Consider the following 13,810-nt stretch of genomic DNA (forward strand, 5'->3'; position numbering starts at 1 on the left):
TGTGGACAGGCACAAGTCAGGAGATGGATACAATAAAATTGTATGGGAGGGTTTCAAGAAAAAAAAAACACCCCTCAACAAAGGCTACATGCAGTCATGACTGAGTTTTGTCAAAACGCACCTTGAAGATTCTGAGGCCACATGGACAAAAGGTGTTACAGTCAGATGAGAAAATTGAATTATTTGGCCTCAACACTAAATGATATGCCTGGCGGAAATCCATTACAGCTCATTATGCAAATAACACCATTCCTACAGTAATGTATGGAGGTGAGAATATCCTGTTATGGGAGAGTTTTTCTGAGCAGGGACTGGAGCACTTGTCAGGATAGAAGGAAATAATGGATGGGAAAATACCATCAAATTCTTGAGGAAAATATGCTGCCTTCTGCCAGAAAAGTGGTCAATGAGAAGAAGGTTTACCTACCAATATAACAATGACCCAAAGAACACAGCAAAAATTACCACATGGTGGTTGAAGGAGAAAAAGGTGAGTGTCCTTGCATGGACGAGTCAGGGCCTAGACTTAAACCCACTGAAAACCTGTGGAATGACTTGGAACACTACAGTCCATAAACTGTCACCATCAAATTTAAATGAACTTGAGCAGTTCTGAAGCGCGGGAAAATATTGCAAAGTCTAGATATGCAAGGTTAGTAGAGACATATCCCAACAGACTAAAGGCTGTAATTAAAGCAAAAGGTGGTTCAACAACATACCGACACAAGGGGGTGATCCTTTTTCCAACTCAGTTATTCTGTTTTTTTAATTTTTTTCTGACATGTTGGTGTTATATCTTTCACTTGGATGTTATAAGTTGTACTGAGTAAATACAGCTGGATAAAAACAAAACCTGTGCCTGCCTTCATTTCAGGCTGCAAAGCAACTAAATGATTATTTTAAAGGGGGTTGATTCTTTTTTATACCCTCAGTACCTGCTCCATGCAATGATATTGCACAAAACAGTCCCTTTCCTCTATTTTGGAGTCACCTACCAGTACGGAAAGCTGCTCCTCCTACTTCCTGTGAGTGCCCCATCAACAAGCTATGTGCTAAGGGGGCACCCTCCCAATCCAGACCGTGTGTATTCATAGACACATAGTGCCGGTAAACCAAACCCCTGCTCCCTCCTTACAGGAGTTTGACAGCAGCAGGCGTCTATGGCTCCTGTTGCTGCCTGTGTCTCCTGTGAGACCAAGAAGCACAAGAGTGATGCTGCAGCCACTGGCCTGGACCTCACTTGACTGATCGAGCAGAGGTAAGAGCTTAAATTCCTAAAAAAAGCTTGGTCCCTGCATATACGAACTAACTATCTAATGTGTTTTAAAAGTACAGGTATTTAATGCTGTATGCATATTTTTTTTTAAATATTTTATTAAATATTATGGGGTTATGTCCTTACAGGGTAAGTTCCTGGCTGAGATGGAGGATTAAATCTGGGTATACACACAGTTTTTTTTTGTGTTAAACCCACTTGTTAAAACTGACAGATCCCTGCATCAACACAAGCGATGTTGATGCAGTGATCTCTCCCGCTGCACATTTGTATTCTGACCGCCACAATACACTGATCAGCTCTTGCAGCCATTGACAAGGGCTGGTTTTCCAGCATGACCATTCTATAGGACTGGTCATTCCTACTAAACCAGATGACTTTCAGTACGTGTGTACCCGGCTTTACTCCTAGTGATCAGATACACAGGACAGAGTGGATCCTGTGACACTAAGGCAATGTACAACAGGAAGGGCCAATTTATTTTATTTTTTCTTTCAATGCCAGATCATTTTTAGCACTGCATAGTAAATGGAGCTCAGTTTGTAGGTTTTTTTGATGTTTTAGGTCTTTTTTTTTTTTTACTCCATTTACACAATATCTGTTTCTTAAACATACATTACAAACCATACATTACAAGACAAGAAATTTCCAGAGTTGGGTTATCTAAATACACAACAGACGCTGTCTGCCTTTAAAGTATACGTGAACCCTTACATTATAAAATAACGCATTCAGATTAAAATAGGTAAAAAACATTTGTTTATATATTTTATAATCATATGACCTCTGTTCTCAGGTACAAAAGGGGCTCATAAATACACATACATACATACACACTTTATTTTTTGGTCCTGGCCATAAACATTGTGGAGGACTGAAAAGATGATATTGTCAAACTTGAATTCATCCACACTGCACTCCTATTTAACGTACATCATCCATACTTTCCATAACCTTATCCCTGCCAATGTGTAAGAATTACTTTGTTAAAGTGGTTCTGAAGCAAGAGCATTTATAATGCATTCCCTGCATGAAGGTACAAATTTGTTTTTTACAATGTCCTGTACTCCCCCACCTCTTTAAATACTTAACTGAATCTTCAATTGATCCAGTGATGTGCACAGCTGCATCTCTTCTCTCTATGGCAGTGGTTCTTAACCTGGGTTCGATCGAACCCCAGGGGTTCGGTGAGTCAGTCTCGGGGGTTCGGCGGAGGTGACCCACACCCGACTCATATGATTTGTGATGACATGCCCCGCTTGTCCATCATTGGCTGCAGGTGGTCACGCAACATCGCTTAGCCCAGTGGTCGGCAAGCCGCGGCTCTTGTGTGCCGGGCGCCAGCTCCCCTCCCTCCTCTCGGGCGGCAGGGACTCAAATGCAATGATTGGCCAGTCTCGCTGCCACTCACATCCTGATAGCCAGTGATTGGCTGTCAGGATGTGTGTAGGCGGGGCAGCGTGACGAACGTGAGAGGAGCTAGGCTCCTCTCACAGTCCGCCCTGAAGACCGGAACGGCGCGGGAATACAGCGAGAGGAACGCGCGGAGCAAAGGTAAGTGAATTGACACAGGGGGGACTTGGGGACTTAATATGGGGGATGAATTAATATGGGGGATGAATTACTATATGGGGGATGAATTACTATATGGGGGATGAATTACTATAAGGGATGAATTACTATAAGGGATGAATTACTATATGGGGGATGTATTACTATAAGGGATGAATTACTATATGGGGGATGAATTACTATATGGGGGATGAATTACTATAGGGGGGATGAATTACTATATGGGGGGATGAATTACTATATGGGGGGATGAATTACTATATGGGGGGATGAATTACTATATGGGGGGATGAATTACTATATGGGGGATGAATTACTATGGGGGATGAATTACTATATGGGGGATGAATTACTATATGGGGGATGAATTACTATAGGGGGGATGAATTACTATGAGGGATGAATTACTATGAGGGATGAATTACTATGGGGGATGAATTACTATATGGGGGATGAATTACTATATGGGGGATGAATTACTATATGGGGGATGAATTTTCATACCGTTTGTTACAACATATCTTTGCGAGCAATCCTTTTCGAGGATGCTGGACATAAAGACAAAGAAAAGGAACAGACTTTGTTGCGAAAATCACATGAGAGTGGCACTTGCCAAGGTAATGCCGCGCATTTCTGAACTGGCCTCTGAAAGACAACAGCAGAAGTCACACTGATTTGCGGTAAATATTCATTATTTTGTTTTTGTGTGAAAATCATGTTTTAATGGTTTTGTTCTTTGTTCTTAATGGTTTTGTTCATTTTGTGCACCTATGTATAAATATATACGTATGTTTTGAATTTTAAAAATCATATTTTATTTTTCAAATTAAGAAGGGTTCGGTGAATGCGCATATGAAACTGGTGGGGTTCAGTACCTCCAAAAAGGTTAAGAACCACTGCTCTATGGACACAAAGCCTCAGGATCAAGCCCGCATGTCTGACCCCATAGAAAGGCTTGCAGTGGTGGTAGACCGAAAAGAGGAGTGGCCAGAGGGCCTCAGATTGTTTAGGGACGCTCTGTGCAATACCATTACACAGAGCAGGTATGTATAACATTTTTTAAATATTTAAAATTTAAACAATTGACTTTAGAAAAGCTTTAAAAAGTCCAACAAGGTACAATATAGAAAATACTAGTTTGTTGGAACACAGAAGGAGGACATGGTTATCCTGAAGAAAAATACTTACATTTGGATGTCCTGCCACCTCAATCATCTCAGCAATGGCTTTTTTAACAGACTCGGGGTCTCGGACATCACACTGGAGAGCATGGACCTGCCAGACACCAAAGAGCATCATAAATTCAGCTGCTGACAAACTCCTATTATGCTAAACAGTTATGAGAAACTGTCCTTCCTGAATGTAGGAGTATGCTTGCACAAATCCCCTGTGCTTTCTTTCTCCAAAACTCCCCCTATTTTTTGGGTCTGTTATTCACATCTGTAATAAATAACTCTTCATAATCTGCAAACTTTTCTGTTAGTAAAACTGTTATTTTGGTACATTCACATGGGAAATGTCCTAATTTTATAAAGGAAAACATTTACACAGTTGAAAGAAATGCTCTATTGTTTGCACAGTTATCTTGCATTTGTAAAAATGTAGGGTGCTTATATTTTACAAACCTGTACAAGAGGTAAGTAATGCCACTATTCTAAAAAGGATAGGTTCACCCTGGTAAAACAATGAACTATTCAGTCAAGGGACTTGCTTTAAAATCCATTGCATAACTTTACAATTCCGAGTTTAAGTGCCATATATGGAGGTCCATTGGGGCTATCATACAGCCTGGTTGACAAATTACTAATGTGAGAGATTTGCGTCATGCTGCCTGTGATCTAGGGCACTCTAAATTTTGTGTGCACTACCAGCATTATTGGAATAAGCATTCTGCTAGTTTTAAAAATGCGTGCATGCACTGTGCTTCCTTTATCACCATGGTGGCTATGGTCAGTGTGCTGCGCATGCATGAGACTTGAACATGCATACTTGGCATGTGCTCAACCTATGGGGCAGTCCAGATCCCAGGCAGGATGGCATAGATCCCTCCAGTTAGAAGTTTTTCAGCAAGGCCATGGTTCTACAGAAATGACTCTGAACCCCAAACTTTGGATTTTTGTGTTTTAAAAAAAAAGGTACTGGGGACCCTTGACTGCACAGTGTGTGTGTTTCTTTTTTTTTTTTTTTACAAAAAGGTGAACTTAGCCTTAAATAAAGTTATCTGCAGTTAAATAAATGTGTTCAAATGCCAAAAAAAAAAAAAAAATGAATGGCTGACAGTAACATGGGAAGGTATTACATTATCTATCTATACAAGTAGGGAGTAACAAGGCGGAGTGAAGGGACAGCAATCACTGAGTGGAAGGACAATAACCGAGTCTGTCTATATGAATAGGAAATAATATCACTGAGCAAAAGGACAGCAACGGGGTCTGGCAGTGATATTATATTTCCTAGTTACACAAACTAAAATGGACAGCAATAGGATCTGTCTGTATGATTAGGAAATAATGTATCAGGATCTCTCTGTATTAATAAGTAGATGTATATCACTGAAAAAACAGTGACTGGGTCAGTCTGCATGTATGTTAAATAATGCATCACTAAGTACAAGGGCAATATAAGGGAGTAACAGGTCTGTGTAAAAAAAGGCAGACTGAACATGCAAAACCAAGCAAGAAAAAAAATTATCTAAAAATATAAACCTATAAAAACACTGGAGTACAGTACATTTAAAGTCAAATTTAAAAAAAACTACCTTATTTCCAGTTTCTGTTGAGATCTCAGCTGCGGTTTCTTTCAATACATCCAATTTCCTGAAAGTAGAATCAGAATTTAAAAAAAAAAAAAAAAAAAAAAATAAAAGCGATGTTCGATTTTCGTCCCATCTACGGCCAGCATTTAATTACTTCTGTGCCCTGCAGAGAACTCTGCTATTATATTTGACATTATAGCGGTTACAACATTGTATCTATTTGTATCCATTTCAGATACAGATTTTTATTCGGATACAAATAGATACATTGTTGCAACCACAATATTTTTTCATGTCAAATATAATAGCGGACTGGAATTCTTCTTTTTCTTGCAGGCCACGGCTCATGCGCAGATTTTTTAATTGGTAAAAAGATCGGCCGATTTGCCCATCATTGCCGCGAAAAATCGGCAGATCGGCAAAAATCGGCCGATTTTTTTCCAACTTTACCTTTGTGACTTTAATATTAACCTCTACAAAATCACCCAATCAACATGGGCAGGCTTTTTTTTTTTTATACTTGTTTATCCCCCTATGTTGAGATACAATGCCCTACAGGGTTGTTTCAAAAGATGTGCTCATTCAGCTGTATTCTTTGCTCTGTCCACGTGATCTAGCACTTGGGCAGGGGAGGCATGTAAAAATGTCTCACCGCACACTCTGCATGCAATGTATGTGGCAAGGGCAGATTTGTGGATGTGGGGGATGGCAGCTCCACGCTCATTCCTGTTATCAAGGTGGCAGGCTGAAAGAGTATGCTCTCAACGTACCACCCTTACTGAATTTCATGCAGGGTGGCAGCAACCACACAGAACACAAGTTTTATTTGGCTGGGCATTGCAGAAGCCTTGTTGGCTTCTAGGGCTGCAATTTGTGGGACAATACATTCCTGTACACCGCACAATTATTTGTACCCGACTATGGTCCCTTGACTGCACTGCAGTGTTTACTTTAAAGGCAAAATAACCTTTTAAAATAAGATTTACATTAAAAGAGAATGCAAATGGAGGACTGAGACTCCAAGAACTGGGAGCTGGTCAGTAAGTCAACTCATAAGCTCTGAGTAAATGGACTACTTGGCCATACAGTGATAGATCTGTGTCAATAGATCTTGAAAAAAAACAAAAAAACAAACAAACAAAAACTTACTTTTGCTCTCCTATGACCCAGAATCAGTCGACCGTGGGCTAAAGCCTGCTGTCAGCTTGCATCACAGAGCCTATCCAGGTTCTGGAAGGATCCCGACCATACTGTCAGAATCCAAACAGCTGATTGACTGACAACTGGCTTCAACTTTCAGCACATGGCTGATAGCCAAAGGCAGCTGAGCCCACCCATTTCCAGCCTGGAGCTACAGCTGGAGGGCAGAGCAGAGCACTTAGAGCCAGCGGGGGACAGCTACAGCCATGGTGGCGAACATGGATGGTTTTTTTTTTTTAATACTGTATACCCCATATATCTGCTGTTCACCTTTACCAAAAAAACACTGCCTTTGAAGATTAGAACAAACTGTGCAGCATTAACTAAAGTTGAATAAGGCCTTTGCTGTAGGTCATTCACAAACTTTATGAAGTCTTACTGGAGCACTTCCAGGACGTTGCTAAGAGAGACCCAGCTATTGCTACTCACTTTGACCATCAGGAGTGAGCTCTGAAATGCTGAGCTCAGAGCTACTGCATCAGGGAAGAGAATGCGCATGCGAGGGGGTTTGAACCAGAGAAAGAACTCCTGTGAGGCTGAAGGTGAAGAGTAATAGCTGAGCCTCTCTTAGCAAAATCCTAGCCATGTCCTGGAAGTTTTCCAATCATGCTTCATGGAGGTACATTAATGGCCTACACCTATAACAAGAGAATTATTCAACTTTAGTTTGTCTTTATCTACCAGATGCCCCTTACTTCACATGCAGATTTTAGGTAAAGGTGAACTATGCCTTTAAGTCTTTATGGTATCTGTGTTACCACTTGAAAGTTTTCTCCTCACTTTGTTTGATAGAACAAAAATGGATGGAAAAAGGTCTACACTTTGTCAACTGAATGAACGTAAAAGGGAATCCACCAAAGGGAACACAAGAAGCAATAAAAAATGTCTAGTACAGTGAAGAAGGTTTGGAACATTTGTCAGGATTTTATTATTATCTGTGCCCCCAAGAAGGAGATTTTACTACTTCCTGTGCAGGTAAAACAGAAGAAAGTTTCCTTGCTAATCTATGTTGGCACAGATTTGGTTGATGGCTTCTTGACAATAGGTCCCCAGCTACAGATATCATTGTTCCCTTTTCCTCCTTTCAGTCCCTCTAACTTCCCTTTGTATGTTATTTTTCTATACTTTTTAATATGTCTGAAATTCACATGGAAAAACACACTAGCACATGCTATGGGGATTAAGTGACCAGACTGGTAAAAATCTAATTATACTTTTTCCCTGGGAAATGCCGGCACCAGGTCTGTCTGCTACCTGAGAATCCACAGCTCTGTTTAAATGTGTACCCTCATGCTGTTGAGTGTTCCTTCATTGGTGATGAACTCTACCTACAGACAGCGAAGGACAGTTGGATTTTGCATACATATTTGACTGGTGTCTAAATCATAGTTGGAGGAGGATGGTGCATTACCTGCTAGATATCACACATTCAGCTCCAAGTCTAGACAATGCCATTGTCATGCCTTTGCCAAGTCCTGTTCCTCCACCAGTGATGAAGGCAACTTTTCCTTTAAAAGTGTTGGGAGGCAGCATCACATTCTGCTGAGCGGGAAATAACCTGGCTTGAGGGGCATCTATGTTATCATTCGATAAAGCTGGGGTTCCACGACTGAAAACCTGGCAGAAGAAGAAGACAAAGTAGTTACTGTAGTGCTCACATAGGATTTCTCCCCTCCCCCCAGTACAAAAAATAAGGGATTGCATGTTCCCTCACCATTAATAATCATTCCAAAATGATTCTATACCAAGATAAATGGGTAGATTTACTAACACTGGAGCACCCAGAATATGGTGAAGCTGTGCATGATAGCCAACCAGCTTTTAACTTAAGCATGTTCAGTAAAGTTTTGGTAATACAATTTGGAAGCTGATTGGTTTCTATGCAGAGCTGCACCACTTTTAGTAAATAATCCCGGACGTGTCCCTTTTATTTTTTCTGCAATTCAAAGCTCAGCTTGTTTTAGTAATCCCTGTGGTCTAATTGTATTTGTAATCATTTAAAAAGCTCTGTTGCCACTACCCTTCCCACCCAGCTGCCTAAATGTCATAAGAGTTACCAAAAGACAAAATTCTGACCTTGACTGCAGAAGCCACTACTTCAGGCAAACAGCTAAATAGATGAACTACATATATGAAATGGATTTACTTGCATAAGCATTTCTTTCCATCCAGTCCTGTGATTTACACAGCTCTGTCAATAGACATCCCTGTCTGGCAGGACAAGAGACCTGATTTTGCTCTGCTGCAGTTAAAGTGGTTGTAAACCCTTACCTATACCCAGTGAAGTAACTTCCCTTTGACGATACACAGATGAAAGCTGAAGTTACATCAGGGAGGAAAGCTCTGAGCCCTGATTGGAGGGAAGGGACACAGCCCCTTCACAGAACACACAGGAACAGAGCTGAGCCCGTCAATCTGCTGGAGGTCCATCCCCTGTCACCATTTTCTCTTGGTGTCAGGAAAACATATCAGAAGTGACTCATTCTTATAGCAGAGGAACAAGGCAGTGGACAGGAATGACACTTAGTGCTTAGAGGTTTACAACCACTTTAAGTAACACTTCCAGGTAAGGTTTCCCCCAGCCTGTGACTGGACAAAGAAAGGAAAAGCAGCAGACTGAAGAACTCTTCTCTCCTTCACTCTATACTTTCCTCCTATCAGCATTCTCCTTGCACTGCAACACAACTGATTTGCTTTGTGTTCTGCTGTTCCCTTCCCCAGTCTGAGCCCTGCTGTAGGGAGACTGCAAGGGCTGATGCCATGTTAAATATAGGGCTTTACATTGCATGTATTAAAAAAATAAATAAATATATATTTGAAGTGAAATTCCCAATAAAGCCTAACTAGTTTTAAAAATGTTACCCAACACTTATACTAAGTAACCTGTGCTGAAAAAAAAAATTATAATAATAAATATATATACACATACATACATACATACATACATACATACATATACACACACGTGAAACTTGAAAAATTAGAATATCGTGCAATAGTTCATTTATTTCAGTAATGCAACTTAAAAAGGTGAAACTAATATGAGATAGACTCATTACATGCAAAGCAAGATAGTTCAAGCCGTGATTTGTCATAATTGGGATGATTATGGCTTACAGCTCATAAAAACCCCAAATCCACAATCTCAGAAAATTAGAATATTGAGAAAAGGTGCAATATTCTAGGCTCAAAGTGTCCCACTCTAATCAGCTAATTAAGCCATAACACCTGCAAAGGGTTCCTGAGCCTTTAAATGGTCTCTCAGTCTGGTTCAGTAGGAATCACAATCATGGGAAAGACTGCTGACCTGACAGTTGTACAGAAAACCATCATTGACACCCTCCATAAGGAGGGAAAGCCTCAAAAAGGTAATTGCAAAAGAAGCTGGATGTTCTCAAAGTGCTGTATCAAAGCACATTAATAGAAAGTTATGTGGAAGGGAAAAGTGTGGAAGAAAAAAGGTGCACAAGCAGCAGGGATGAACACAGCCTGGAGAGGATTGTCAGGAAAAGGCCATTCAAAAGTGTTGGGGACTTTCACAAGGAGTGGACTGAGGCTGGAGTCAGTGCATCAAGAGCCAAAACACACACACAGACGGATCCTGGACATGGGCTTCAAATGTTGTATTCCTCTTGTCAAGCCGCTCCTGAACAACAAACAAACAACGTCAGAAGCGTCTTACCTGGGCTAAAAAAAAACAGACCTGGTCTGTTGCTCAGTGGTCCAAAGTCCTCTATTCTGATGAGAGCAACCTTTGCATCTAATTTGGAAACCAAGGACCCACAGTATGGAGGAAGAATGGAGAGGCACACATTGCAAGATGCTTGAAGTCCAGTGTGAAGTTTCCACTGTCTGTGCCGATTTGGGGAGCCATGTCATCTGCTGGTGTTGGTCCACTGTGCTTCATTAAGTCCAGGGTCAACGCAGTCGTCTATCTGGAGATTTTGGAGCACTTCATGCTTCCTTCCGCAGATGAGCTTTATGGGGATGCTGACTTCATTTTCCAGCAGGACTTGGCACCTGCCCACACTGCCAAAACCACCAAAACCTGGTTCAATGACCGTGGGATTACTGTGCTTGATTGGCCAGCAAACTCTCCTGACCTGAACCCCATAGAGAATCTATGGGGCATTGCCAAGAGAAAGATGAGAGACGAGACCGAACAATGCAGAAGAGCTGAAGGCTGCTATTGAAGCATCCTGGTCTTTTCATAACACCTCAGCAGTGCCACAGGCTGATAGCTTCCATGCCACGCCGCATTGAGGCAGCAATTGCTGCAAAAGGGGCCCAAACCAAGTACTGAGTACATATGCATGCTTCTACTTTTCAGAGGTCCGATATTGTTCTATGTACAATCCTTGTTTTATTGATTGCATGTGATATTCTAATTTTCTGAGATTATGGATTTGGGGCTCTCATGAGCTGTAAGCCATAATCATCACAATTATGACAAATCACGGCTTGAACTATCTTGCTTTGCATGTAATGAGTCTCTCATACATTAGTTTCACCTTTTAAGTTGCATTACTGAAATAAATGAACTTTTGCACAATATTCTAATTTTTCGAGTCTCACGTGTGTGTGTATATATATATATATACACACACACACATATATACACACATACATATATATATATATATATATATATACACATACATACATACACACACATATACACATACACACACACACACACACTTTCACCACATGTTCATATCCATACATACAAAGAAACCAAAACAAAATGTGTTCAGAAACTAAGTTGTGTGTAATATAATGGAATGACACAGGGAAAAAGTATTGAACACGCTAACTGAAATGTATTACTTTGTACAAAATCCTTTGTTAGTAATGACAGCTTCCAAGTGCCTCCTGTATGGAGAAACTAGTTACATGCATTGCTCAGGTGTGATTTTGGCCCATTCTTCCACACAGTCTTCAAATCTTAAAGGTTCCCATGGGCCTCTTCTATAAACTCTGATATTTATTTCTTTCCATAGATTTTCTATTGGATTCAAGTCAGGTGATTGGCTGGGCCATTCTAGCAGCTTTATTTTCTCTCTTTATTTCTTTTAAACCAATAGTTTCTTCGGCTTTTTGTTGGGGATCATTGTTTTGTTGAAATGTCTACCCTTGTTTCATCTTCATCATCCTGATAAATGGCAGCAGATTTTTATCAAGAATGTCTTGGTACATTTCTCCATTCATCCTTTCTCATGGATGCTGAATTTGTATAGCCCGAAGCCTGGGACATGTAGTTTTTTTTTTTTTTCAACCTTATTGAGGGAAAACAGCAGGGCTCACCTGTCAGGTGAAAGCATTTGGGCGTCTGCGCTGCCACCCGATTGCTTTCACACAGTCCACTATGGTGCCAGCCTCCGCCCCCTCCCATGTAAACCTCCCCCCCGCCCGCTATGTCTCCTGGTCTCCGCCTGTCCATCTGTGGGCCCGGGACTGGTTCAGCGTGCACTGGTAGCTAGAGGGGAAGGAGTAGAATGGACACGTCTGCTCCCCTCTCCTTGTCCTGACGTGACATTATGATGTCACTTCCAGGTCCCAGTTCACAGATTTTCCGGCTATCGAGGCCGGAAAAGAATGTAATGCAGTGTGATGTATACTGCATTACATTCAGAGGAGACATGCAGGGTCTTTTAGACCCTGGATGTCTCAAAAAAAAACAAAAAAAACAAAAAAAAAAAAAAAAAAAAAAAACACCTGTCAGCAAAAATTATCAGATAGGGGACTTTTTGTCCCCTATGTGATGAAAAAAAAAAAAAGTTTTAATTACAAAAATTAAAGTTACACCCAAGCACATAACATCCCCTCAAGCAAAAAAAAAAAATTGAGCCCCTACCCCTACATATACGCACGTACAAACATAAAAGCATTCTCTGGGGTGCCTACCCATGAAAGAGTTGATTGCGATACACGTTACATATTGCCGCACACACCAGAATGAGAGCAATAATTCTATACTGATGACCGATAAATGCTTTAAAAAGGATCGCCTATACAAAATATAGGGTACTGAAGTTTGTTGCTATTTCACGAATGCAGTTAAGTTAAGTGTATTTTTTTTAACCTAAATTTTGCATTTCCTAGACCTTTTCAGTAATATTGTACGACATGAAAAATTGGAACTACCACTATTTTAACCTCTATGGTCTCTGCTCTGAGAAAAAATAAAATGTTTGTGGCTTGTGTAATATTCAAGCCTAAAATGATTTAGAAAAGTGTACAAAAAACGCAAAAACGGCTCTGGCAGCGAAAGGGATAAAGGATAAGCCCGACACTCCCCTTGCCTGATAAAGCAGCCAATCGGTGCTCATTACACTGCAAGGTCTCTCCCCTCCCTGCTAGTCCCCAGGAGCGGTGCTGGAGACAGGCAGGAAGGGGAAGAGAAGATATATAGTGCAATGAAAAAAAAAAAGTTTAAGTCACCTCAGACATTCCTATAAGCACCTCGGATCTAAATACGGGTTTGGTAAAAAAAGATTGGGACCCTGATTTAGTCCCTGGAAAAGTAGTTTTTGTTTTCAAAAATTTCCACACCCGTTCCTTCAATCATATGAAGTTGGCCAGTACCGAATGCTGAAAAACGGCCCCAAACCATGATGTTCCCGCTTCCAAAATTCACTGTTGCTATGGTGTTTTTGGGATGATGTGCAGTGCCATTTGACCTCCAACCATGGTGTGTATTATGGCAAAGAATACAATTTTGTATTTAATGGATAGACCAAGGGCAGGTGAACCTGAGGGAGCCCACCCCTCCATAAAAGGTACAGGAGTGCACTGGACACCCAGCATGTAGCACATGCTGGGTGAGTTGTTGTACTGTTGAGTTGTTAGTGAGGGGTGAACTGAAAACCCTGGCTGCCATTGTGCTACATGTTGGGTGTCCAGTGCGCTCCTATACCTTTAAGGAGGGATGGGCTCCCCCAGGTTCACCTGCCCTTGGTCTATCCATTAAATACATGTGCCTCTACTATGGGGGCTCTCAAATT

General features: G+C 41.0%; 1 protein-coding gene across 2 annotated transcripts in view; it reads right to left on the reverse strand.

Moving 5' to 3' along the window:
* The window catches only part of DECR1 (2,4-dienoyl-CoA reductase 1), an 84,879-nt gene that overhangs the window by 45,995 nt on the left and 25,074 nt on the right, over positions 1–13,810 (reverse strand). For both annotated transcript variants that reach the window (XM_089679690.1, XM_089679691.1), the window contains 3 exons: positions 8,215–8,420; positions 5,607–5,664; positions 4,037–4,123 (listed from right to left, as the gene is read on the reverse strand). In XM_089679690.1, the coding sequence (XP_089535816.1) occupies positions 4,037–4,123; positions 5,607–5,664; positions 8,215–8,420 (351 nt within the window). The remainder of the gene's footprint in view (positions 1–4,036; positions 4,124–5,606; positions 5,665–8,214; positions 8,421–13,810) is intronic.

Source organism: Staurois parvus, unplaced genomic scaffold, assembly GCF_062004578.1.
Source record: "Staurois parvus isolate SC_StPar_1 unplaced genomic scaffold, SC_StPar_1.0 ptg000230l, whole genome shotgun sequence".
Classification (NCBI taxonomy): domain Eukaryota; kingdom Metazoa; phylum Chordata; class Amphibia; order Anura; family Ranidae; genus Staurois; species Staurois parvus.